General features: G+C 34.8%; 2 protein-coding genes across 6 annotated transcripts in view; one reads left to right on the top strand and one right to left on the bottom strand.

Moving 5' to 3' along the window:
- The window catches only part of LOC123718434 (tyrosine-protein kinase Abl), a 38,556-nt gene extending 34,059 nt beyond the window's left edge, over positions 1-4,497 (top strand). For all 3 annotated transcript variants that reach the window (XM_045674920.1, XM_045674919.1, XM_045674918.1), the window contains exons 14-16: positions 19-131; positions 516-665; positions 892-4,497. In XM_045674920.1, the coding sequence (XP_045530876.1) occupies positions 19-131; positions 516-665; positions 892-895 (267 nt within the window). In that variant the 3' untranslated portion in view covers positions 896-4,497. The remainder of the gene's footprint in view (positions 1-18; positions 132-515; positions 666-891) is intronic.
- Positions 4,498-5,642: 1,145 nt separating this feature from the next.
- Positions 5,643-15,211, bottom strand: LOC123718583 (alpha-tubulin N-acetyltransferase-like). 3 transcript variants are annotated; one of them, XM_045675220.1, is made up of 8 exons: positions 14,993-15,211; positions 13,294-13,443; positions 12,645-12,816; positions 12,105-12,256; positions 11,604-11,657; positions 10,919-11,006; positions 8,629-8,654; positions 5,643-7,456 (listed from the first exon to the last, which is right to left on the bottom strand). In XM_045675220.1, the coding sequence occupies exons 1-8, from the start codon at positions 15,091-15,093 to the stop codon at positions 7,174-7,176; spliced, it is 1,026 nt and encodes a 341-aa protein (XP_045531176.1). In that variant the 5' UTR covers positions 15,094-15,211; the 3' UTR covers positions 5,643-7,173. The 3 variants fall into 3 exon arrangements, with proteins under 3 accessions (XP_045531176.1, XP_045531177.1, XP_045531178.1); XM_045675222.1 differs by having other exon boundaries at positions 7,323-8,553; XM_045675221.1 differs by lacking the exon at positions 11,604-11,657.
- Between the last annotated feature and the right edge of the window lie 4,548 nt (positions 15,212-19,759).

Raw genomic sequence — 19,759 nt, 5'->3', positions numbered from 1 at the left:
TTATCAAATATACTCTAGGTTCGTCGTGGCTGTGGCGGAAGCGGCGGTCGCGGATCATTATGGCGTCTTCAAACGTCCGAGCGACTTGCACGCCTAAGCAGTGCGTGTATGTCCGCAGCTTCTGCTAGCAGGTTAGTGTCTTTAACTGACTTCAAAAAAGCAGGTCATCTTTCTCTAATTTGATATTATTCAAATATGTATAATATTATTATCAAGCAGGTAGCAAACTAATTTTTTAATGTTTCCAAACTATGGACCAATTAAATATTAACAAAAAAAATACGTATTAGAGGAAATTGCAATGCAAACCAAAAAATAAAAATCAACGGTTAATTGACTCCATCAGGACATATAAAATGTAGGATACATGTTTGTTATATTTGGGATATTCCTTCAATTTGATTGAATACATACATAAACAAAATTGTTATTTGAGCTTCGTTATGGCACATGGGGCAAAACTAAAGGTCACTTAAAGTTCAGTGACCCGTTAGTTGATGATAAATACTTTTTAGGTGTGCACCACAATTGCGCGTGCAGCTAAGAGCTGCCGCTACGCGATTGGAATGTGAGGCCAGAGCTCTGGCTTCACCGGCGCCTCATCATCATCACCTGGCTGATGGAGTGGAACAAGCACTCAGGGATCTCGCTAATATTGTGCATAGGTATGTATAATTATATGAGAAATGTCTAATGGTACCTAATATTTGATGTCATCTAAATTCTAAGTCAATAAAAACGCTCCAACTATTTGTGCCTCAATATTTTCCGCCGGTCTACTTTGTAAAACAGATTTCTGATGTCAATAGGCACTCTCTAATGATTATGACGTCAATCGAATTTTATATAGTTTCAGCAACTTACATTGTAACAGTTAAATTATATTTTCAGATAAATTCGCTTTTTTCGACTGCAACTTGATTACATCACATCAAGCAACACTTGCTATACTATTCTTTATATTTTGTATTATTAACAAATGCATTGAGAGTTTTTTTTTCATTTTATAGTATTAATATTTTCAAAGATAATATTAAGACTTAAGAAATGTCTCCCTTAAGACTTTCAGCTATATGCAGTTCGGAAGTAACTTTTATTTAAAATGTGTAATAATTGAAACATGCGTGTTTGTTTAGAGAAGACAATAAACACATTTCTGTGTCAGTCTTTAGGCAGTATATGTGCCTACCTACCTGCCCATAAAAGTTATAGGTAGGTAGGTATATAAGTTGACCTGGATCATGCACGCAATGAATAAACTAAACCACGAAGGCATGAAGCCTTACATACTATTATTACTTCAAGTCGTAAATTTGGCAAACTATATTGCTTGTTTCGCAACGTTTCTGCCAAAATGTCTGTTTACACGTTTATTAAAAACATTAACAAAATGCGGAATTTTTTTATGACTGGATCACAATTTCTTAACACAAAAAAAAATATTGTCACAAATCAAATATTATTATGATAATTCAGAATTAATGCAGAAATAAATGTTGCTGATAGTTGTTACAATTTAACTATACTAGTTATCATGATATAACATTTCCGTCAGTGCATTATCGTAACGAAATATAAAATGGATAACAACCAAAGACACCCGTTTCATATTAATTACCAGCAAATACTCTTTAGTTATAGTGTATTTTAGTACAAAGGTTATGATTTACAAAATTAAAGATTAGTACAAGATGTATGTAATTTAACAATTTAGAATTTGCGAACATATTCCTTTGTAAAGACTGAAGTGAATGATTTTGTAGTTGCAAACGATTTATATGAAGGGCGCTAAATTTATTTTTTAGGTGTTTATTGATGTAAAGCGTAAGGATTTTCGATTGTCAACAAAATACTCACTTGGATCTTATGGCGACATAAACACCACACAAGTTCTCGCGAATTTAATCAAAACCATTTTTTTTGTAATTCAATGTAACTGGAAAATTCTTAAGGCTTTACAGATATGAAAATGCGCCAACGTTATAGATACTGCTATAGATTTAGGAGTCATTTTTTTCCACGTTTTTAAATACATAAATGTGATAAAATAACGAGAATGCATGAAATAGTTTTCTGATGGCGGATTTCGTAATCAGTGGCTCCTAAATATACTAGCATCTAGGTACGCCCTTGTCTGCATAATAGACTCAAAATATCAATGGCGTCAAAGTCAATAAGTTCATGAAGTATGATTATTTTCTGTGCCAAAAATTGGGAGTGTTGAGGAGTCGCAAATACTCTTTAAGTAAGTTAGAAACACGGCCTTGAAAGTCTAAAACTCAGAGACAATTGCGAACTGTCATCTGCCATGTATACTGCCAGATTCAGTTCGCACTCACTTGTCTATGCGTCCTGGCCTAAGCTCACATTATTGGACGCAAAAAAGTAATTAAATTAGCACATCACGTCGTCGCGGAAGCGTTAAAACGGCGGCCGACATGACGAGCTTTACACTTCAATTTATAATAAGTGAGAATGACCTAAATTTTGTAGTTTCGAGGTCGTTTCATTCCATAGTAAGTAGGTTTAGTGATTGCATTTAGCCTCACCGAATGTTGTTTGGGATTTTTTACGTTTTCAACAATATTTCGGCTCGTTCGCGGTTCATACACAGCTCATTTAAAAAATGATTGACAATTGTTTTAGACAGTATATTTATTAAAGCCCGCTTGTGGTGGATTTTCATGTTGTAACATTTACAACAAAAACATATTTCACCAGTACTACATTTTTAAACAAGATTGCGTTTTTAGAATTCAATTCTTTAATTCCAATGTCAATATAAATTTATTATAACACGATTTTCCACAATTAATGAGCTGTGATATGATAGAAGCATTTTCCGACTCCCGCATACATTCCTGTCGCTTTCCTATCTATTGCCTCCTACCGCTCTAGCATTTTTGTATATTAAGTAAGTGTTTTCGGACCAACAGTCATTATTATTTTGAAGTTGGTCATTCGTGGACCGTTGGTTGGCCTATTTTTGAAAAAAATTTTTGGACCCCGGGTCAAGCTAATATAAGATTTCTATTTAAGTTAGCGTGCTGTGATACGGCTTCTTAATCGGAATATGCTCAACAGGTGTTCTTTTTTCCTTTTTCATTATATTTAACGAAATTATTTAAGGTATCTTAGGTGAAATACTATATATAGGTAACCATTTATATTAAACGTTATTTAACAGGATATGCTAGTCTTTATTATTACAAATTGTAAGGATACGTAAGTATTATTTGCGTACATCACTATTATAAGTTTAGTATTCGTATCCCCGTAATAAAAACTAAATCAGCGACCTCTTTAGACTACCTTTGTCTCTTTCTCTGTAATTGTGTTTGCGCTGTATTGAAAAGAGATGTGTTCTAGTTAAAACGCTTGTGGCACCGTTTAGTTTTTATAGGGGGTAAGTTTGTAGATAACGCTTAACCGTATATGCCGTTCGGCCTTAGAGACTATTTACTGGAACATTTGCGTGTAATATAATTATCTGGAGCACTCTGAATCAGTTCAATGGGATTGGACCGAAGGTGAGCTCAATATACGAATTTATGACGGGCGTGTGCTATGTGTAAACGCCTTTTGAATTTATAGATACCCGGTATTTATAAAAGTGAAATATAGCGGTAAAGTTATTTGTCAGTTGAAATCAGTGAAATGAGTTGTAATTGTTAATAAATAAATACTTAGTCGTACGCCCTGGTGGTACTGATATTTATATATGAGACGTATAAAACAACTAGCGGCCCAAATACCTTTAGATCTGGCCGCAGATCACTGTGTTTGTCTCTTAAAAGCCTTAACCTGACGATTTTGCATTTCACAAGCATTAAATAGTTGAACAAAGTTACTGATTTTGTAAGTTCAAAAGTCGTTTTAACGTAAGGTAAAGCTGGCGTATGAATATTAATTGGACTGCGTTCAGAGATATGCGCCTATATTACTCTACTTCAATGTCTATTTAATTATAATAACGTATATTTTCTATAGAAGTTGTAATATCCTGTATTTTCTAAAATTATATTAAGTTATTTACCAGTGATCAAATATAAAGATCGGTTTGTGAACATATATCATGTGTGTTATATTGATGGGATTATGTATATTTATTTGAACTACAAAATATATTTTATTTTTATTCATATTATGCATTTATTTTACAAACATTTTTGAATGTGCTGAATTGATTTTTGAAATATATATTGTTTTTTTAACACCTCAATATAACACATGGCTTATCGGCCTTATTATAAAACGCAGAATATCTAGTCTACGTTTTGTAATAAGGCTGTATAAATTTAACCACATTGTATATAGTAGTTCCAGCTTTGTACACTTAGAGTTATAGCTACATAAACGATTCGTTACTCATCAAACAAATTGTTTTAACTATCCGTTAATGTATGGTCTTAGTATGGTTGGCAACTTGTTTTGATTGTTTTCATTGATTATAATATTCTTTTATATATGCACGTTATTGATTACTCACCCTAGCTTCCCAAGCTTGCCTGCTGGAAATATAACGATGAATACTAGAATAGCGTGAGCACTGGTAAAAGTAACTTATTTACTTGTTGCAGCCCAATTCTGTGTCTTACAGGGCTGAATGTAAATATGTTTAACATTGACGAGATTTCAGGTCCCAATAAACTTTGTCATATATGTAACGTTTATACAATAAAAATGTTTTTAAACAGCTATTAAATTTAAATTACAAATATTTATTTATATATTTAGAAAATGACCATGACCAACGAGGTATGCCATTATTTAAATCTGTATTTAATTTATATATATATATAACAAGTCCTAACCATACTAAGCTACTAATATGTATTAATGCTCTAGAAATTTACCATGAACTCATTTTCAGGACTAAATACTCATGATTACGACTTTATTGCTCTGTGTATTTTAGAAGTACCGTTTACACAAAATTATTCCTGCTTACAAGTTCATGGTGATTCTACATATTATGTTCCATTCGATCTCTACTTCTCTATCATTATAGCTAATAGAATCCAAAGATAGTAATTGATTACATGCGAAAGGTTGAAATTGTAATGTCAAATAAAAGGTTTTCTTTAATTTTGTATTTTCATTTATGAACCCTGTTACAGAATCATATTGGTGATTTTTTTTTAAATCCACTATCTAGTCTTCGTTACCTCTTAGCGAATTTGAGTACGCTCTTCCAATTCAATGCGGTGGTCCGAACGAAAGATAAGCCATTTGAGGCTTGTTTTGACCAGTTTCCCTAATAGCGTAAGTTATTTAAATCCCTTTGTGCAGCCACCAATCGCTATAGCTTAGTAATTTGTTTAAAAAAGCAAGATGCAACCTTATAATAGACAAAAACAAATTTATATGTGTAGTCTCTTCGCACATTTATTTTTTCTTTCGATATGCTCATGTAGCAAGTGTTACACACGGTAAAGGCAAAGAGAAGGTGATCACATACCCCTACTGATACCTATATTATTCATACTCATATTCTTATGAAACTTGAAGCGCGCCTCGTTAGGTAGGCGAGGTATTGTAATGCCGTAATTATAGATGAGACAAATGTTACTTTTCTACTTATTTCGACTTTTTTACATTTATGTTTTATAATTTTTGGATAAATAAAACAAAAATTATTAATAATAATTTAATTGCAAATCAAAAATATTTATTAAATACAATAATGTAAACATGCCTCGTGACTACTGTTGATCCCGTACTTTTTTCATTAGTACTCGTAATTAAAACATAGCACTTATAAGTTAATCAAAATATAAATTTATCACAGGTGCCAGGAAATTATACATAAAAGAGCAAACCCAAAACGTGTTTATCAACTTTGACTTGGCCTAAAATTTCAACATTTTGAATATTATTTGAGCATTTTAAAATATCCTTTCGATAAAATCTTCAGATCCGTAACACAATATTATCAATGGGAATGTTGTAGATAACTTAATCGATTAAAGCCACTTATATAAAATTTAATAACTTATTAATACTTAACAACATCGATTAAATTAATAAATAAATAATACTTTGTGCAATTGATTTGTAAACATTATAGTTACCACATAAATTAGTACCCGATATAGAAGCAGTTAATACTCGTGAACTTATTCATTAACAAGCGCCGGTATAACATAGATTAAATTTAATGATTATTAGATAGACTTAACAGGTGGGCTGAAAAGTTCGTAGGTCATTTGTAATTTTATAGAATTTGATTTGATTGTTTCATACAGTTGCCTTCGAAAGCGATACGATTATAGCGGTGTAAAATTTTTCGAAACATTTTTACAGTACGAATTGTCTTCATCCTCCAATTGGGCTTCTAATTTTTTGTATGTTCAGGAAAACGTCGCTGGGTCCAAATCTGGAGAATATGGTGGAATAAATTCAGATTTATTAGGATTGAACAGCTTCAAACACTGCTCAGAATCATCAATTTATTGTTTTTGGTCGATTGTGAGCTCGCGCGGCACCCACTTTGAACAGAGCTTTCGAATATACAAATATTCATCTAGGATATGATCAACACGTTCCTTTGATATCTTGAGGCTCTCAGCTATCTGAATCAACATCACTTTTCGGTTAACTAAAATTATTTTTTAATGCTTGCGTCGGTAACTGCCTCTTTGGGGGCGTCCTCTGTGCTCATTTCGCCTCGTTTAAACTTAGCAAACCACGTACGTCCGAATAATGTTCATTAGCACAAGCTTTGGCTCCTTAACAAGCGAAATTCCTTTTTATCCATTTTTTTAAACAAACAATATTCCGTTACACAAAATACTATATCTCATAAACTAATGACGATAGTTGTCAAATTTATACCGGTATCATTTAATGATAAGGGCTAACTAAAAATCATACTAATTTATAACTATTATGCCATGTATGTACACGCCTACAACCTGCGAACTTTTCAGTCTACCTAATAGAGCCAGAGTATTGGTTACTCACGCAACGAAAAAAGTAGACATATAACGTTTTATGAGAGAAAACTACTTGTAGCCTATTCTACAGCCTGGTAGCTAGCATTACTCCTCTTGAAACGAATAGACGATTTACCGTAAAAGCTTTGGTTTACACCTTATAATAAGCTATATCTACTAGATTCAAATTTAAACATGAAACGACAATAATGGAGCCCTTAGAGCTGCCGCAATTTTACCACAGTTTGTTATGGTAATATTTCAAATCGACATAGCCGTCCTTGGTAAGGGATGGAGTAGGGTGAGATGACATTGTACCATGAGAAGTTACGTCAATGCTGATCTGTTGAGAGACGGGACGTACTTCGAGAGACGACGGCCTCTCGAGGTACTTTGCTTCGGGAGCTTTCATTGTGTACTCCGGTTCATTTATAAGCTTTAGTTCATCAATAACGGGTGATTGATCAGCCTTCGTTTCACTTGTGATCTTTGGTCTGGCTGGAATCTCCGTATTATACCTACAAATATTTTAGTAGCTTGCATTGCATTTCATTACAATATCAATATAGTTTAGCATAAATAAAAAAAATTATATAAACGTCAGTCAATAAGGCAACAAAAAGTTAAACCAAAAATCGTGGCTAGTTCCACTTCACACGAAAAAACATATCTAACGAAATAATTATATAGAAAACCCCGATTCATAATGGGTATTTTAATTGGGATCTATTATTATCACTTAAATATTGTTGATAAAGAACGAACTCACTCACTTGGAAATTTCATTTTCTCGTAGAATTGCACTTAATTCGAACCAGTGACGCGTAAATAAAAATATCGACTGCTAGATATAGTGCAACGTACTATAAAAATTATATATGGATCATATACAGCATGAATTTTCCAATTACAAAAAAAATCATTCTAAAACTATAAAGAGCTTAATAGTCAGAGAAAGTTTCGATAAAATTATATACATATATATATAAAAATAAACATTTCGTAAATAACATTGAATTTAATTACAAACCAAGAATAATCCTCAAAATACAAAATGATGTTTGACAGATCGAGCCGCTTAGTTAGTCTGTTACTTCTAACATCGCAATTGGAAGTAACACTGGCGCCGTGCTTTCATTAAATTAACCAGGATGCCTACCATGAACTGTCTTTAAACAATCCAGTTGAAAAGCTTTATACGGTGTCACCGTATGAATAAGCGATGCATCTGTGTAAGTTGTCAATAGGTTCACAATAATAGCTCATGGTAAGCCCTTATTTCATATTAATTATAATAAATATATCTCAATTTGGATCATACATGTAACATTACTAATTAATTCACCACCATGCACACATTCATGCACCACCATCAACACATTGTTATTTTTAAGGGCTTTTTTTTAATAAAATTATGAATATCAAAAACTTCTATGGTTATTAATAGTATAAATTAAAAAAAAATTAACGTCTACGATAATTTGTATTGAGTTTTTTCCATCTGCCCATAGAACTTTAGGCTTCAGCCATTCTATATGGAGGGTTAAATCAAGTCGTGCAAGGTAGAGTTGTCTTGAACGGCTGATTCCTTCGTTACATTCGATTATTCTAGTATCTATTGTGACAAACAAAAATTACTTAATTGCAACAAAACAAGCCCAAAAATAAAATACATAGAATGTATCCTCACCGCGTGTTATCGCCTCCATGAATTACCTGTGAAAAGATAATTAGTATTTTATATAAACTTTCTAGATTTTAATGTTTACGCTTCATACGAACCACCTGCTACGGGGTCAGTATAAAGTTGCACGTTAATTTCTTAAATTATTTTCCTAATTTTTTTATCTTATATTTTATTATGGGTGATTTCTTCAGCAGTAGGGAATCAGGATCGGTGTTAACTTATTTAATAATTATACTTCTAAATAAGTTCCTTATGTATACTTTTATACTTAGTTAAACTTTTACTGATCATTGTGTCATGTACCTTTGATTCATATGTACTAAGCAGTAAGCAATTATAAGAAGTTGTAATCCTTAAGAATATTTTTAGCAAGTATTGTTCAATCAAATATCTATCAAAAAATTTTTTTTAGGTTATTAATTTCGATTTTTATTTATATATATATAGTGACTGAGAGTTGCCAGCCATTTCTTCTCTTCCGTTTTTCGCACTTGAGAACTGGTGTCAATGTAAGTCTTACTTAACTTAACATTAAATTTCTATGTATTAGGTCCTTACATATGAAATTGGCGTTTTGTATGGGAGGAACAAAAAGTCGAATATTTTTAAATATAATATATTTAATTAATCAAAGTATGAACCATTGTTTTCTATGCACTTTTGCCATCTCATAGGTAGTTCATTGATCCCTTTACTAAAAAAAACAGTCAGACGGGAATCAATAAAATCTGTGAAGGCGATTTGCCCCACCAGAGTTAAATTTTTTCCCTTGCTAGAAGTTGTCCAAATTTCGAAAAAAATGGTAATCTGTTGGAGCAAGGTCCGGGGAGTACGGAGGATGTCTTAGACATTCCAATTGAAGCTCTTCTAATTTGGTAGCCGTCTGTTGTGCAGGGTGTGGTCTAGCGTTGTCGTGAAGCAGCAGTAGTGTGCAGCGATTGACCAGCCTAGGTTGTTTAGCCGCTAGCTTTTCCATCATGGTTTGCAATTGCTGATAATAGACATCAGCCGTAATAGTCTTGCCAGATTTGAGATAACTGCAATGAATAATACCGGCACTAGTCCACCAAACGCTTACAAGTAACTTTTTTGCTTGGGGCACGATTTGGCTGGCTGGCCAGGATCCAACCATTGCGCCGAGCGCTTCCTATTATCGTAAAGAATCCATTTTTCATCACAGGTAATGATTCGGTTTAAAATACCTTAATTATTGTGCCGGTTCAGTAATGTAACGCAGCAGTCGACGCGCGTTTGCCGGTTTGCTTCGGTCAATTCGTGAGGTACCCACCTTTCAAGCTTTTTAATCTGGTTTGCAATGGATCCGCTTCCACAATAGCCTTCAATACTTCATTATCAACTTGGGTCTCAGGCCGTCCACGGGGCTTATTCTGCAGGTCGAAATTTCCAGAACGAAAACGTTGGAACCAAAAACGAACTGTGTTTTCTTTTGCAATATACACATTCACCCTTCGAGTCGTTTCCGCAGTACTAGTGCCACGGCGGAACTCGTACTCGTAAATAATGCGATACTTTAAGTTTTCCATTTTGTAAAATGAGTGAGGCAAACAGAAAAAAACAAATGAATGCAATCATCGAAGCACAAATACATGAGTAAATAGCTGTACAAATTTGAATTTGGAATTTCTTACCAAAGAGGAGAACATCGTGATTAAAGTGGCCAGTACGAAATACACCAATTTCATATGTAAGGACCTAATAATATAAATGTAAAATTGTATTACCTAAATCAATAAAAAATACTATAATATACTAACAATTTTTCTTCTGCATGTTTGACGTCGCTTTATACATTTCTACATTAAGCTATAACTTTCAGAAGATGATGTGGTATGTGCAACCAATTTTTTTTTACAAATTTCGTTTATTTATACAGCATTGCTTTCTGTCACATAATGCATAAATTAAAAAAAAAACTAATTGTAATTTAAAAAACATTACCTTTGTTATGGAAGAGCTGGGAACACTGACACACAAGTATATTTTTATTCATACCCAAATCGTACACTTTGAAATGCACGCAATATGATTAATCACATTATTATTTATATATGTGTGCGTTGATACGATTTTTCCCATAATATGAAATGAAAGCGTGCGAATGTGATGACTGTGGGACTTTGAGTAATAATTAAACAGTGACACAGGGAACTACGGTTTAATAATATAAACGAATTCAAAAATATTTTTTGATCCATTTATCTGGAAATACTACAACGCCAAGCTACTACCGATTTATCTTAGGTGCCTAGCACACAACTAGTGTAACACTCACCCAATTCATTGATGATGCTGGTTGTTGTGCTGCATAGCGACCGACTGTGGTTAGGGTTGGTGTAGATCGCCCGGAAGTCGAATTAATTCTGCAATGCATTATTTATAAATATGAGACAATTCCATTGAAGGAAATTGTCAAATTTAGATAATATAGCTGAAAACAGATACAATTAGTTTTTTTAAGGAATCTTCAAATTTACATATTCTTAGTCTCAGTTTGTAGGATATCCGAAGGGTGGTAAAGATTGAACATCTTGATCATGGAGCCAATATTACGTGGATTTTGCGTAAGGATTATACGCAAGCAAACGTGGCAAACGCGCAACAATTGTTTTGTTTCATCAAGAAACCCCCCGCAAAGTTGCGATGGCTGCCATTCAAGATGCTAGCTTCAAACTAATTAAACAATAAACATCATCAATAATTACTGGTTACTCAAAGTTATTTTCATATACATTTCCACACATTTCAGGGGCCATAAATTTAAAGATCGTATCGTTACACGATCTCTTCAGGAAGTTTTAGGAGAATTTTAGATTAGGTAAGATATACAAATTGAATGAACCTGAAAGGTGACTAAGACGAAAATCAAATAACATTTAATAGAAGATTACGTCATTCTCATTATTTATCACTTTTATTGTACGACCCTAGTATTAGATAGATTTAAGTTATATAGTTACGTCTTAAATGCTTTGTTTATATCCTTGTGTGGCAATCTCTTATTTTGGTCGTCTCTGAAAGGATTACTGCAACCATTAGACATGAAACAAGTCCTTTTATGGTAATTTAAATATAATTATTATATATTAAATTTATAGACACGAATTTATTCATAATTAATTTATGGTTGGGAAATACTAATGTATATGATTCCTGTCTACTCAACATGGAATTACTTGCATAGCCGTATACAGATAATATGTATGTTATGTATTTTCTTCAACATACACAATAAGTTACACAAAATCAACAATGTTTTTTCCAATTAGCAGATTCTGCGTTCAAATTTTTCTTAAAAATTATCTATAAATACATAGAGATTCATAATTAAAGAAGTTTTCTAGATATCATTCTACCTAACTTCCAAGTTATAATTTCAAAAATATTGGTGTCTTATTAGGCTGGCCTCAGTATTTATCGTTTAATATATGCTTCATGTTTAAAATTAATATTAAACTTACATTGACGGAACATTCTCGAAAAATTTAGCAGACACTGCAAAGCAGTTATGCTGTCTCAATAACTTTCCAATGTTATAATGCTTTTGAAGAAAATTTTCAAATTTCTGGGAAGGATTATCAATGGCTAATTGGTCGACTGTAATGCATTGATCCTGTTAAAGAAAACACATTAAACAAACATAAAAATTACTCTTATTTGCCATGCTTCAAGTAGTGTTCATTATAAATATTATAATTTAAAATTCAAATCTCACAAAACAACACAGAAACAGAAATCTCTTCATTCTATCGTTATTGATTTGAGTGAATTAGTAAAGTTGTGTTTAATACTATATTATATCTTATTAACATGTCCAATTGAATAAAAGACCCTGATTCCAAATGAATAATATTTGTTACAAGCCATAACTTTTATTATCAAAAAGTCGTCGTCGTCAATGGCTGTCGATTTTACTATGTAATAAAGAGTCTTACGACATGAAGACATGAAGTACGGTACGGTAAATAGAATATATATTAAAAAAATATATGAATACTTACAGCTAACATATAATCAAAAAGTTTCTTCCCGAAGCCCATTTTCTGGCACTCCTCAAGTACATAAAAATCAAGAATACATAGAGGACTGACTTTGTGACATTTCAAAGATTCGTCATGCAAATATAGGCTTTTAACACCAATTTTAAGGATGCCAATAACTTGTCCAGAACCACTGAAAATTTGTTTTAATTTACCAACACAATACATTTACATCCACCATTTTTATTAGTTACAAGCCATGATCCAAGGAAATCATATTTATGATTTTAATGATATACAAAATAAAAGTCCTAATATCATTGTAAACCTGTTTTGTTCCCAAAAAACTTTTGGGACCAAAAAATCTTTAATGAATACTTAGTATGCATAAAATATTTTAAGGTAAGAAAATATATTAATCAATAAACACCCCAAAAAAGAATAAACTTGTTACATACACCTTTTCATTGTAACACATCATAACACTTCTCATGAACTAAGGCACAAAAGTACAGCTTCTAAAACTGACACATTATGTATGCATTTTTGCACTACTTTTAGTATTGTTCCTTATTAGTACTCTAAGTTTTTTGTAAATAAATGTATATTTTAAACATGAAGATTGGGATTTAGTTTTCTTTTATTTGTTTCCGATTGTTAGAATACTTACTTATTTCCTTCAGCATCTTTTAGAAGATACAAAATATGTTCTGAAGAACGCAGCTTATCCATGCTGGTTAAGGTCTTGCTAAGACCTTGAGCCTTTGTAGATTTTTCTCCAATCCAGTTCACAACATTCTTCAAATACTCCTGCACTAACCTGATATTTTTTGAATATTTTTATAAAAAAGCTATATTACAATATTGCATATTCCCCAGATTGTTGAAGAATGTTATATGGAAATGATTATGATTATTCAATAGTTATTGATTTAGCTTTGGCGTCTGTGACGCCTGATAACCAACTTAGAAATAGAAAAATTACCAGAGTAACAAATGCAAAAATATGTGTGTGCAACTTTCAATTCAAACTCCTATCAAGGGTGTAAAGCATCATAACTAAAACAACTAAATCAAGCTACTAATTGAAGATAAATGGTAAATTGACATTTATTACATCTATCAACTGCAAAGGCTTTAACGTCTTTACTCTGAGGGATTTTTATTTCCTTAAAACTCTTATGTATAACTAATAACATTTTGCACCAGATCTGAATCTAATGATTACTACTATATACTATAACAGAGGTTATTGCAACTATCAACAACCATCGAAAATCTGTAGGTTATGCCAACCCCTACCAAATAGTATATAAAAATGTTATAATAGATTGTGAAGTTATGCATGCTGGTTAAATTAAATTTGTAATATTTATGTGCATTATAGCTTGGGAAAGCATTACATAATGGACATTACCCCGGCTAGTAAGTTATAATTTTTGTTAAAACATTTTTGCTTGTACATAATATCTACAATCATTCAGTGTAGCCAAGCATATTGATTATAATGTATATAACACATTTCGCAACACATAATACAGAATTTGAATAAAATTATTAGGTAAAACTTGAATTAAATATAAAATTAAAGCATCATAGATTTTTTTCTTAGAAGCCATAACCAAACCTTGATTAAGCGTTTAATAGTCAATGCACATTTATTACTTTTTTTAATGTTTGATTTGTTTTAGTACATTAATTCAATTTCTTAATTCAGACAGATCTCAAGTGAGCTACTAGTTATTTTTTGTAATTTATTTACTTAGGTAACTTTCCAAAGATACTTTCTACATGACAGCTATTATATATACACATAATAAATCATTTTCAAGTACATTTATAAACCCCAGTAGAGTCCCAGCCAGTTATTTTTCATAGTGAATTCATTTTCTAAGTATTATTTAATTTTATGACTTAATAATAGTAACAAAAAAGTAGCTATCAATAACTCTTAACCCAATTTCTAAAACTATTATTTTTTATATCCTTATAGTTGTAATACCTTCATAAAAATCGTTAATGGCTTTATAGCTGTTACACAAGCATTAAATTAAAAAGGCTCACATTAACAATTTTTTTTCTAACATCTTATTATATTTATGAAAACATCAAAACGAAATATTTAAAATGTAAACATATAACATACCTCTGACCTAATAAAAAAATCACATCAATTTCAACATGGCCTTAAAGGGGTGGGAAATGCCTGACATTACCTAGTTTAGATAAAATTTTGTAATTCTAAGATGTTTAATGCACAATTATAAAATACGATGTCATAGCTTATAAAAAGTAGAATTACAAAGACCCAACTCCTAGAGTGAAACGAAGGATCGATATTTTTGTATTGTTTCATTACAATATCTTACCTTATTTGGCTTACGTTCCCCTGAAAGTCTGCAGGCAGGAACACATGGTCTATCTTAGAAATTTCTTGCTTAAGAACAGTATTTATTGTAAAGTTCATCATTATAAATCGAATGTAATAAAAAAATTGTAAAATTTGTAACAGATCAATATCATATACACATATACACAAGAGTAAGATTTAGTGAGAACCACGGTAATTCTTCTAACAAAGTACTATTCCCACGGTTAAAAGTGGAACTAAATTTGTCAATTTTGACAGATCGCCATATTTGTCGGCACGGGGGCTTAGTCAAGATGCCTTAACGGTTGTGTATGTAGAAATTTAGTTTGCAACTTCCTACATACACTACTGTTAAGGCATCTTGACTACGCCCAGGGGCTTGAGACAGACTCATGTGTCGGCGAAATCATTAAAGCCTAACTAAACGAATTTGTATGACGTTGATGATTGATCATACAAATACTTCTTTGGTCACGTGATCAACCGTGAATCTTAGTTCAGTTACATATTCTCTATCACAACCCCATGCACAAATGTGTAGCTCTTACAAAAATCCTGCGATGTTACAATTGTTGATAGATACCAATGTGGTCTACCTTTTTTATGAGGCTAAAAGTGTGAAACTATTTTGTAATACAAGTTTGTGTATGGGAATTTGGGGTTGGTGTTGGTGGGAATCGCTGATGGAGTGAGGTCAGCATTGCCTAGAAAAAGCCAAAAAAAACCTTCTGCTGTGTTACGTAGTGGAACACTAGTATAAGCAGAAACCCGACCAGTCCGAGTCATCCAAGTCCTAGTCGTCCACCCTGGGACCTACTGCAGCCACGCTCACGCGTGCCCACTACCTAGAGCTGCAGATGAGCTGAGGATGCAGGGCAAAAGGCGGCATCAGACTAGGGCACAGTGGGTTAATCTCCTGCTTGCCTGAAAAACCAACGATTCAAGAAACCGAAACAGTGAGAAACCGGACCGATCTTTTACCTTTTGCATTAAATCACGGACACGAATTGCTTTTTGGAATATAAAAACGCTAAGTAACGACACTCGACTAGCACAAGCAGAAGCAGAAATGATAAGATATAATCTACAAATACTTGGTTTAAGTGAAGTGCGTAGAAATGGTTTTGGCGAACTGAGAACGTCCAAAGGCCTAACTCTTCTATACTCCGGGAAGGAAAATGAGGATGACGACCTTGAATATGGCGTCGCTTTCCTCCTCTCTAACTCCGCAAAGAAAAGTCTTTTGGACTGGAAACCGATCTCAGACCGAATCATTTGGGCCCGCTTCAACTCATGCGCACGGAAGATCTCCATTGTGCAGTATTACGCTCCCACCAACACGTCTGCGGAAGACATCAAGGATGACTTTTACAACGCTCTAAATGCCACACTTAAAGGTATTAAGAAACAAGATAATGTGATCGTCATGGGAGACCTTAACGCAAAAGTGGGAAGCGAAAACAGTAACAGTGAGCGCAACATGGGCAAACATGGACTCGGAGTACGGAACGAGAATGGTGAACGGTTTATAGAGTTTTGCCAACCTGACCATCGGTGGGACACTTTTTATTCATAGAGATGTACATAAGTACACATGGAACTCCCCTGATGGCTCCACGAAAAACCACCTTGCGATCAGTTCGAAGTGGCGCTCGTCACTCCTCGATGTCCGAAACCGAAGAGGCGCTGATATTGACAGCGACCACCATCTGGTTGTAGCTGAAATGCGACTCAAGATTGCAGTTGCGCGACTAGCTGGTGCCCCTGGTAGAGCTGGAAGAAGGTTTGACATCACTAAACTGCGAGATCCTGAAATTTTGAACAGGTTCAGGCTTGAACTTCGTAACCGCTTCACCGGACTTCACGCCGACGATGACTCAATAGACGGAGAGTGGAAACGCATCAAAGTAGCCTACACAGAGACCAGCTCTTCTGGCCTCTCTGTCATACTAAGCACTCGCGCGTGGATGTCACAAGCTACTTGGCAGCTGATAAACGACCGTAGGGAACTCCACCTAAAACTGCTAGGAACCAACGACGAACTACTACAAGCCGACCTCAGACAGCAGTATCGGGAGATTCGTAAGAAAATCTATCGCAGCTCGCGAAAGGACAGAAGGTTGTGGGTTGACGGTATTGCTGACCACGCTCAAATTTCCGCTAACACCGGCAACATGGGAGAACTGTATAAAGCGACTAAAATCTTGGGAGGAAAGATAAGTCAGCATAAAAAGCCTCTAAAATCAAAAGACGGTCATATTATCGTAACAGCAGAAGGGCAACTACGAAAGCACCAGGGCTTGATTTAATAGCCGCAGAAGTGTTAAAAGCGGACTTGGCTACTACCGTCGACACGCTGACACCTTTGATTGGGAAAATCTGGGCCAGCGAGAAGCTTCCGGAGGACTGGAATAGGGGCCTTCTTATTACTGTGCCCAAAAAAGGTGATCTAAGCCAATGCAGTAATTGGAGAGGTATCACCTTGCTCTCGGCCCCTTCCAAGGTTTTCTGCAAAATTATCTTGGACAGGTTGTCTGCAGCCGTCGAGCCTCTCCTTCGCATAGAACAAGCTGGCTTCCGGCCTAACCACTCGTGTACCGACCAAATTAACACTCTTCGTATCATTCTTGAACAGGCATCAGAATGGCAGAGAGAGATTTATCTAACATTTGTTGACTTCGAAAAAGCTTTCGATACGTTGAGATGGAGCAGCATATGGTCGCGACTCTCTAACATTGGTGTCCCGCCAAAGATAATTAACCTAGTTAAGGCCAGCTATAGGAACTATTTTTGTAGAGTGATTCACGATGGTCTCGTCTCAGACGATATTCAAGTGCACGCAGGCGTCCGGCAAGGCTGCTTACTCTCGCCACTACTTTTCCTGGTTGTTCTCGACGGGATTATGGATCGCATACATCAGAACCAGTGTCGCGGAATAGAGTGGGGATTAACCAACATCTTAGAAGATTTGGATTATGCCGATGACCTCTGTCTGCTGAGTCACACGCACCGCGACATGCAATCTAAGTTGGACGACCTGGAACGCGAGGCGGGATTTGCGGGACTCAAAATCAACACCCGGAAAACGAAAGAAATGCGTGTTGGAGTTGAGAATCGCACCCCAATGCGGGTGGGTGCAGAGGACATAGAAAGCGTTCAATAATTTGTTTACCTCGGAAGCGTCGTGTCCGAAGCTGGAGGTACAGAAGAGGACATCACTTCGCGCATTGCCAAGGCCAGAGCAACCTTTGCACAACTTCGGCCTATATGGCAGTCACGGATGTTGACGCGTCGAATCAACGTTAAAATATTCGGATCCAACGTCAAATCTGTGCTGCTCTATGGGTGTGAAACGTGGAAGGTCATCAAACACATCTCGCACCGACTCCAAGTCTTCGTTAACCGCTGTCTTCGCCGTATTCTGAACATCTACTGGCCTGAAAAGATCTCTAACGAGCAACTGCAGGCGCTTGATTGGAATCCGCAAGGAAAGCGGAAGCGTGGCCGTCCCAAACAAACCTGGCGCCGAACAGTTGCGGACGAGGTAAAGAGAGCCGGAAAGACTTGGAGCGAGGTGAAACACGAGGCTCAAGACCGAACGCGATGGAGACTCACTGTGGACGCCCTCTGCCCCACCTAGGGGTTATAGGACATTAAGTCAAGTCAAGTAAGTCAAGTTTGTGTATGCATTGTATGAGAAAATATTCCTTTGCCATTCCAAGTACTGTCAGTCAACACAAGTCTATCAATAGGTAAATTCTCACTCTGGCAATTTCTATGTATTTGATTGCTATTAAATATTTTTTCATTGATGAACCAACGTTATAGCCATGGGGCAATTCGGCTAACAGATGGTCTGAATACGACTGGTTTTCATGTCTGCCAGTAAACAACTCGGGTATCGTGCAAGCATCATATTGGGGTATGTAAAAATGTTTACCTCTTTAGGAGTTACCACTGCTGCATGTGCAGATGTGCTCTTTCCGTCAATTCACGCTTGTGTGTTATTATACTACCTAAAGTGTAATTAAGAACCATTAGCACATGCTTAAAATTAATATGCTACATTACAAAATGGAGTCCTACCCTCTAGAGTGGAAACCGGCACGTAACTAGTGTAACAAAAATACATCCGGGATTCATAAAAACGTGAACCTAAGCATTAGAGCACTTACTTTTTTATCCATCGTATGCATTTTCTTCCAGCTTGCTTGCTTTGCATCAGTTAAGCTATCTTGTCTAAGCCCCCTGGCCACCAAACAAAATTAATTCTCTATATTTTTAAGAAACATGTTAATTTTACTTACGTTTTTATAGTATAATAAAAAAACTTTGTCAATTAGTCTGTTTTATTATTATATTTATTTGTAGGTGATTAGTACGTGTCGTAATGAAACAGTGATGTGTCCTGACAAGGACAGTTGTTAAACGTTATCGTCATGAAACAATAATATATTCTGAAAAGAACAGTTAATTGGCGTTATCGTAAGACCACGATATCGAACTGTTCTGAGGACAACACGTTCGTACGCTTCGACGGTTGCGCGCAGAAAAGGACCAACTTTTTGCCGTGCCGCGATTTTATCGTCTACGCACCCTTCGCATCTTGCCATCACATTACCACTAGTAGCCAGTGAAGGATAATTTTTGTATATAAATCTACAGTTTTAAAAAATGAACACATTCCATCCTCACTTCTTCTCTACGAATTATTAGGCAGTTTTATTTTAACCAAATAAGAACCAATTAATCTAAAATAACAACC

This window comes from Pieris brassicae, chromosome Z, assembly GCF_905147105.1.
Source record: "Pieris brassicae chromosome Z, ilPieBrab1.1, whole genome shotgun sequence".
Taxonomy (NCBI): Eukaryota; Metazoa; Arthropoda; class Insecta; order Lepidoptera; family Pieridae; genus Pieris; species Pieris brassicae.
The sequence above is the reverse complement of the archived record's forward strand: the minus strand, read 5'-3'. Positions and strand labels throughout refer to the sequence as shown.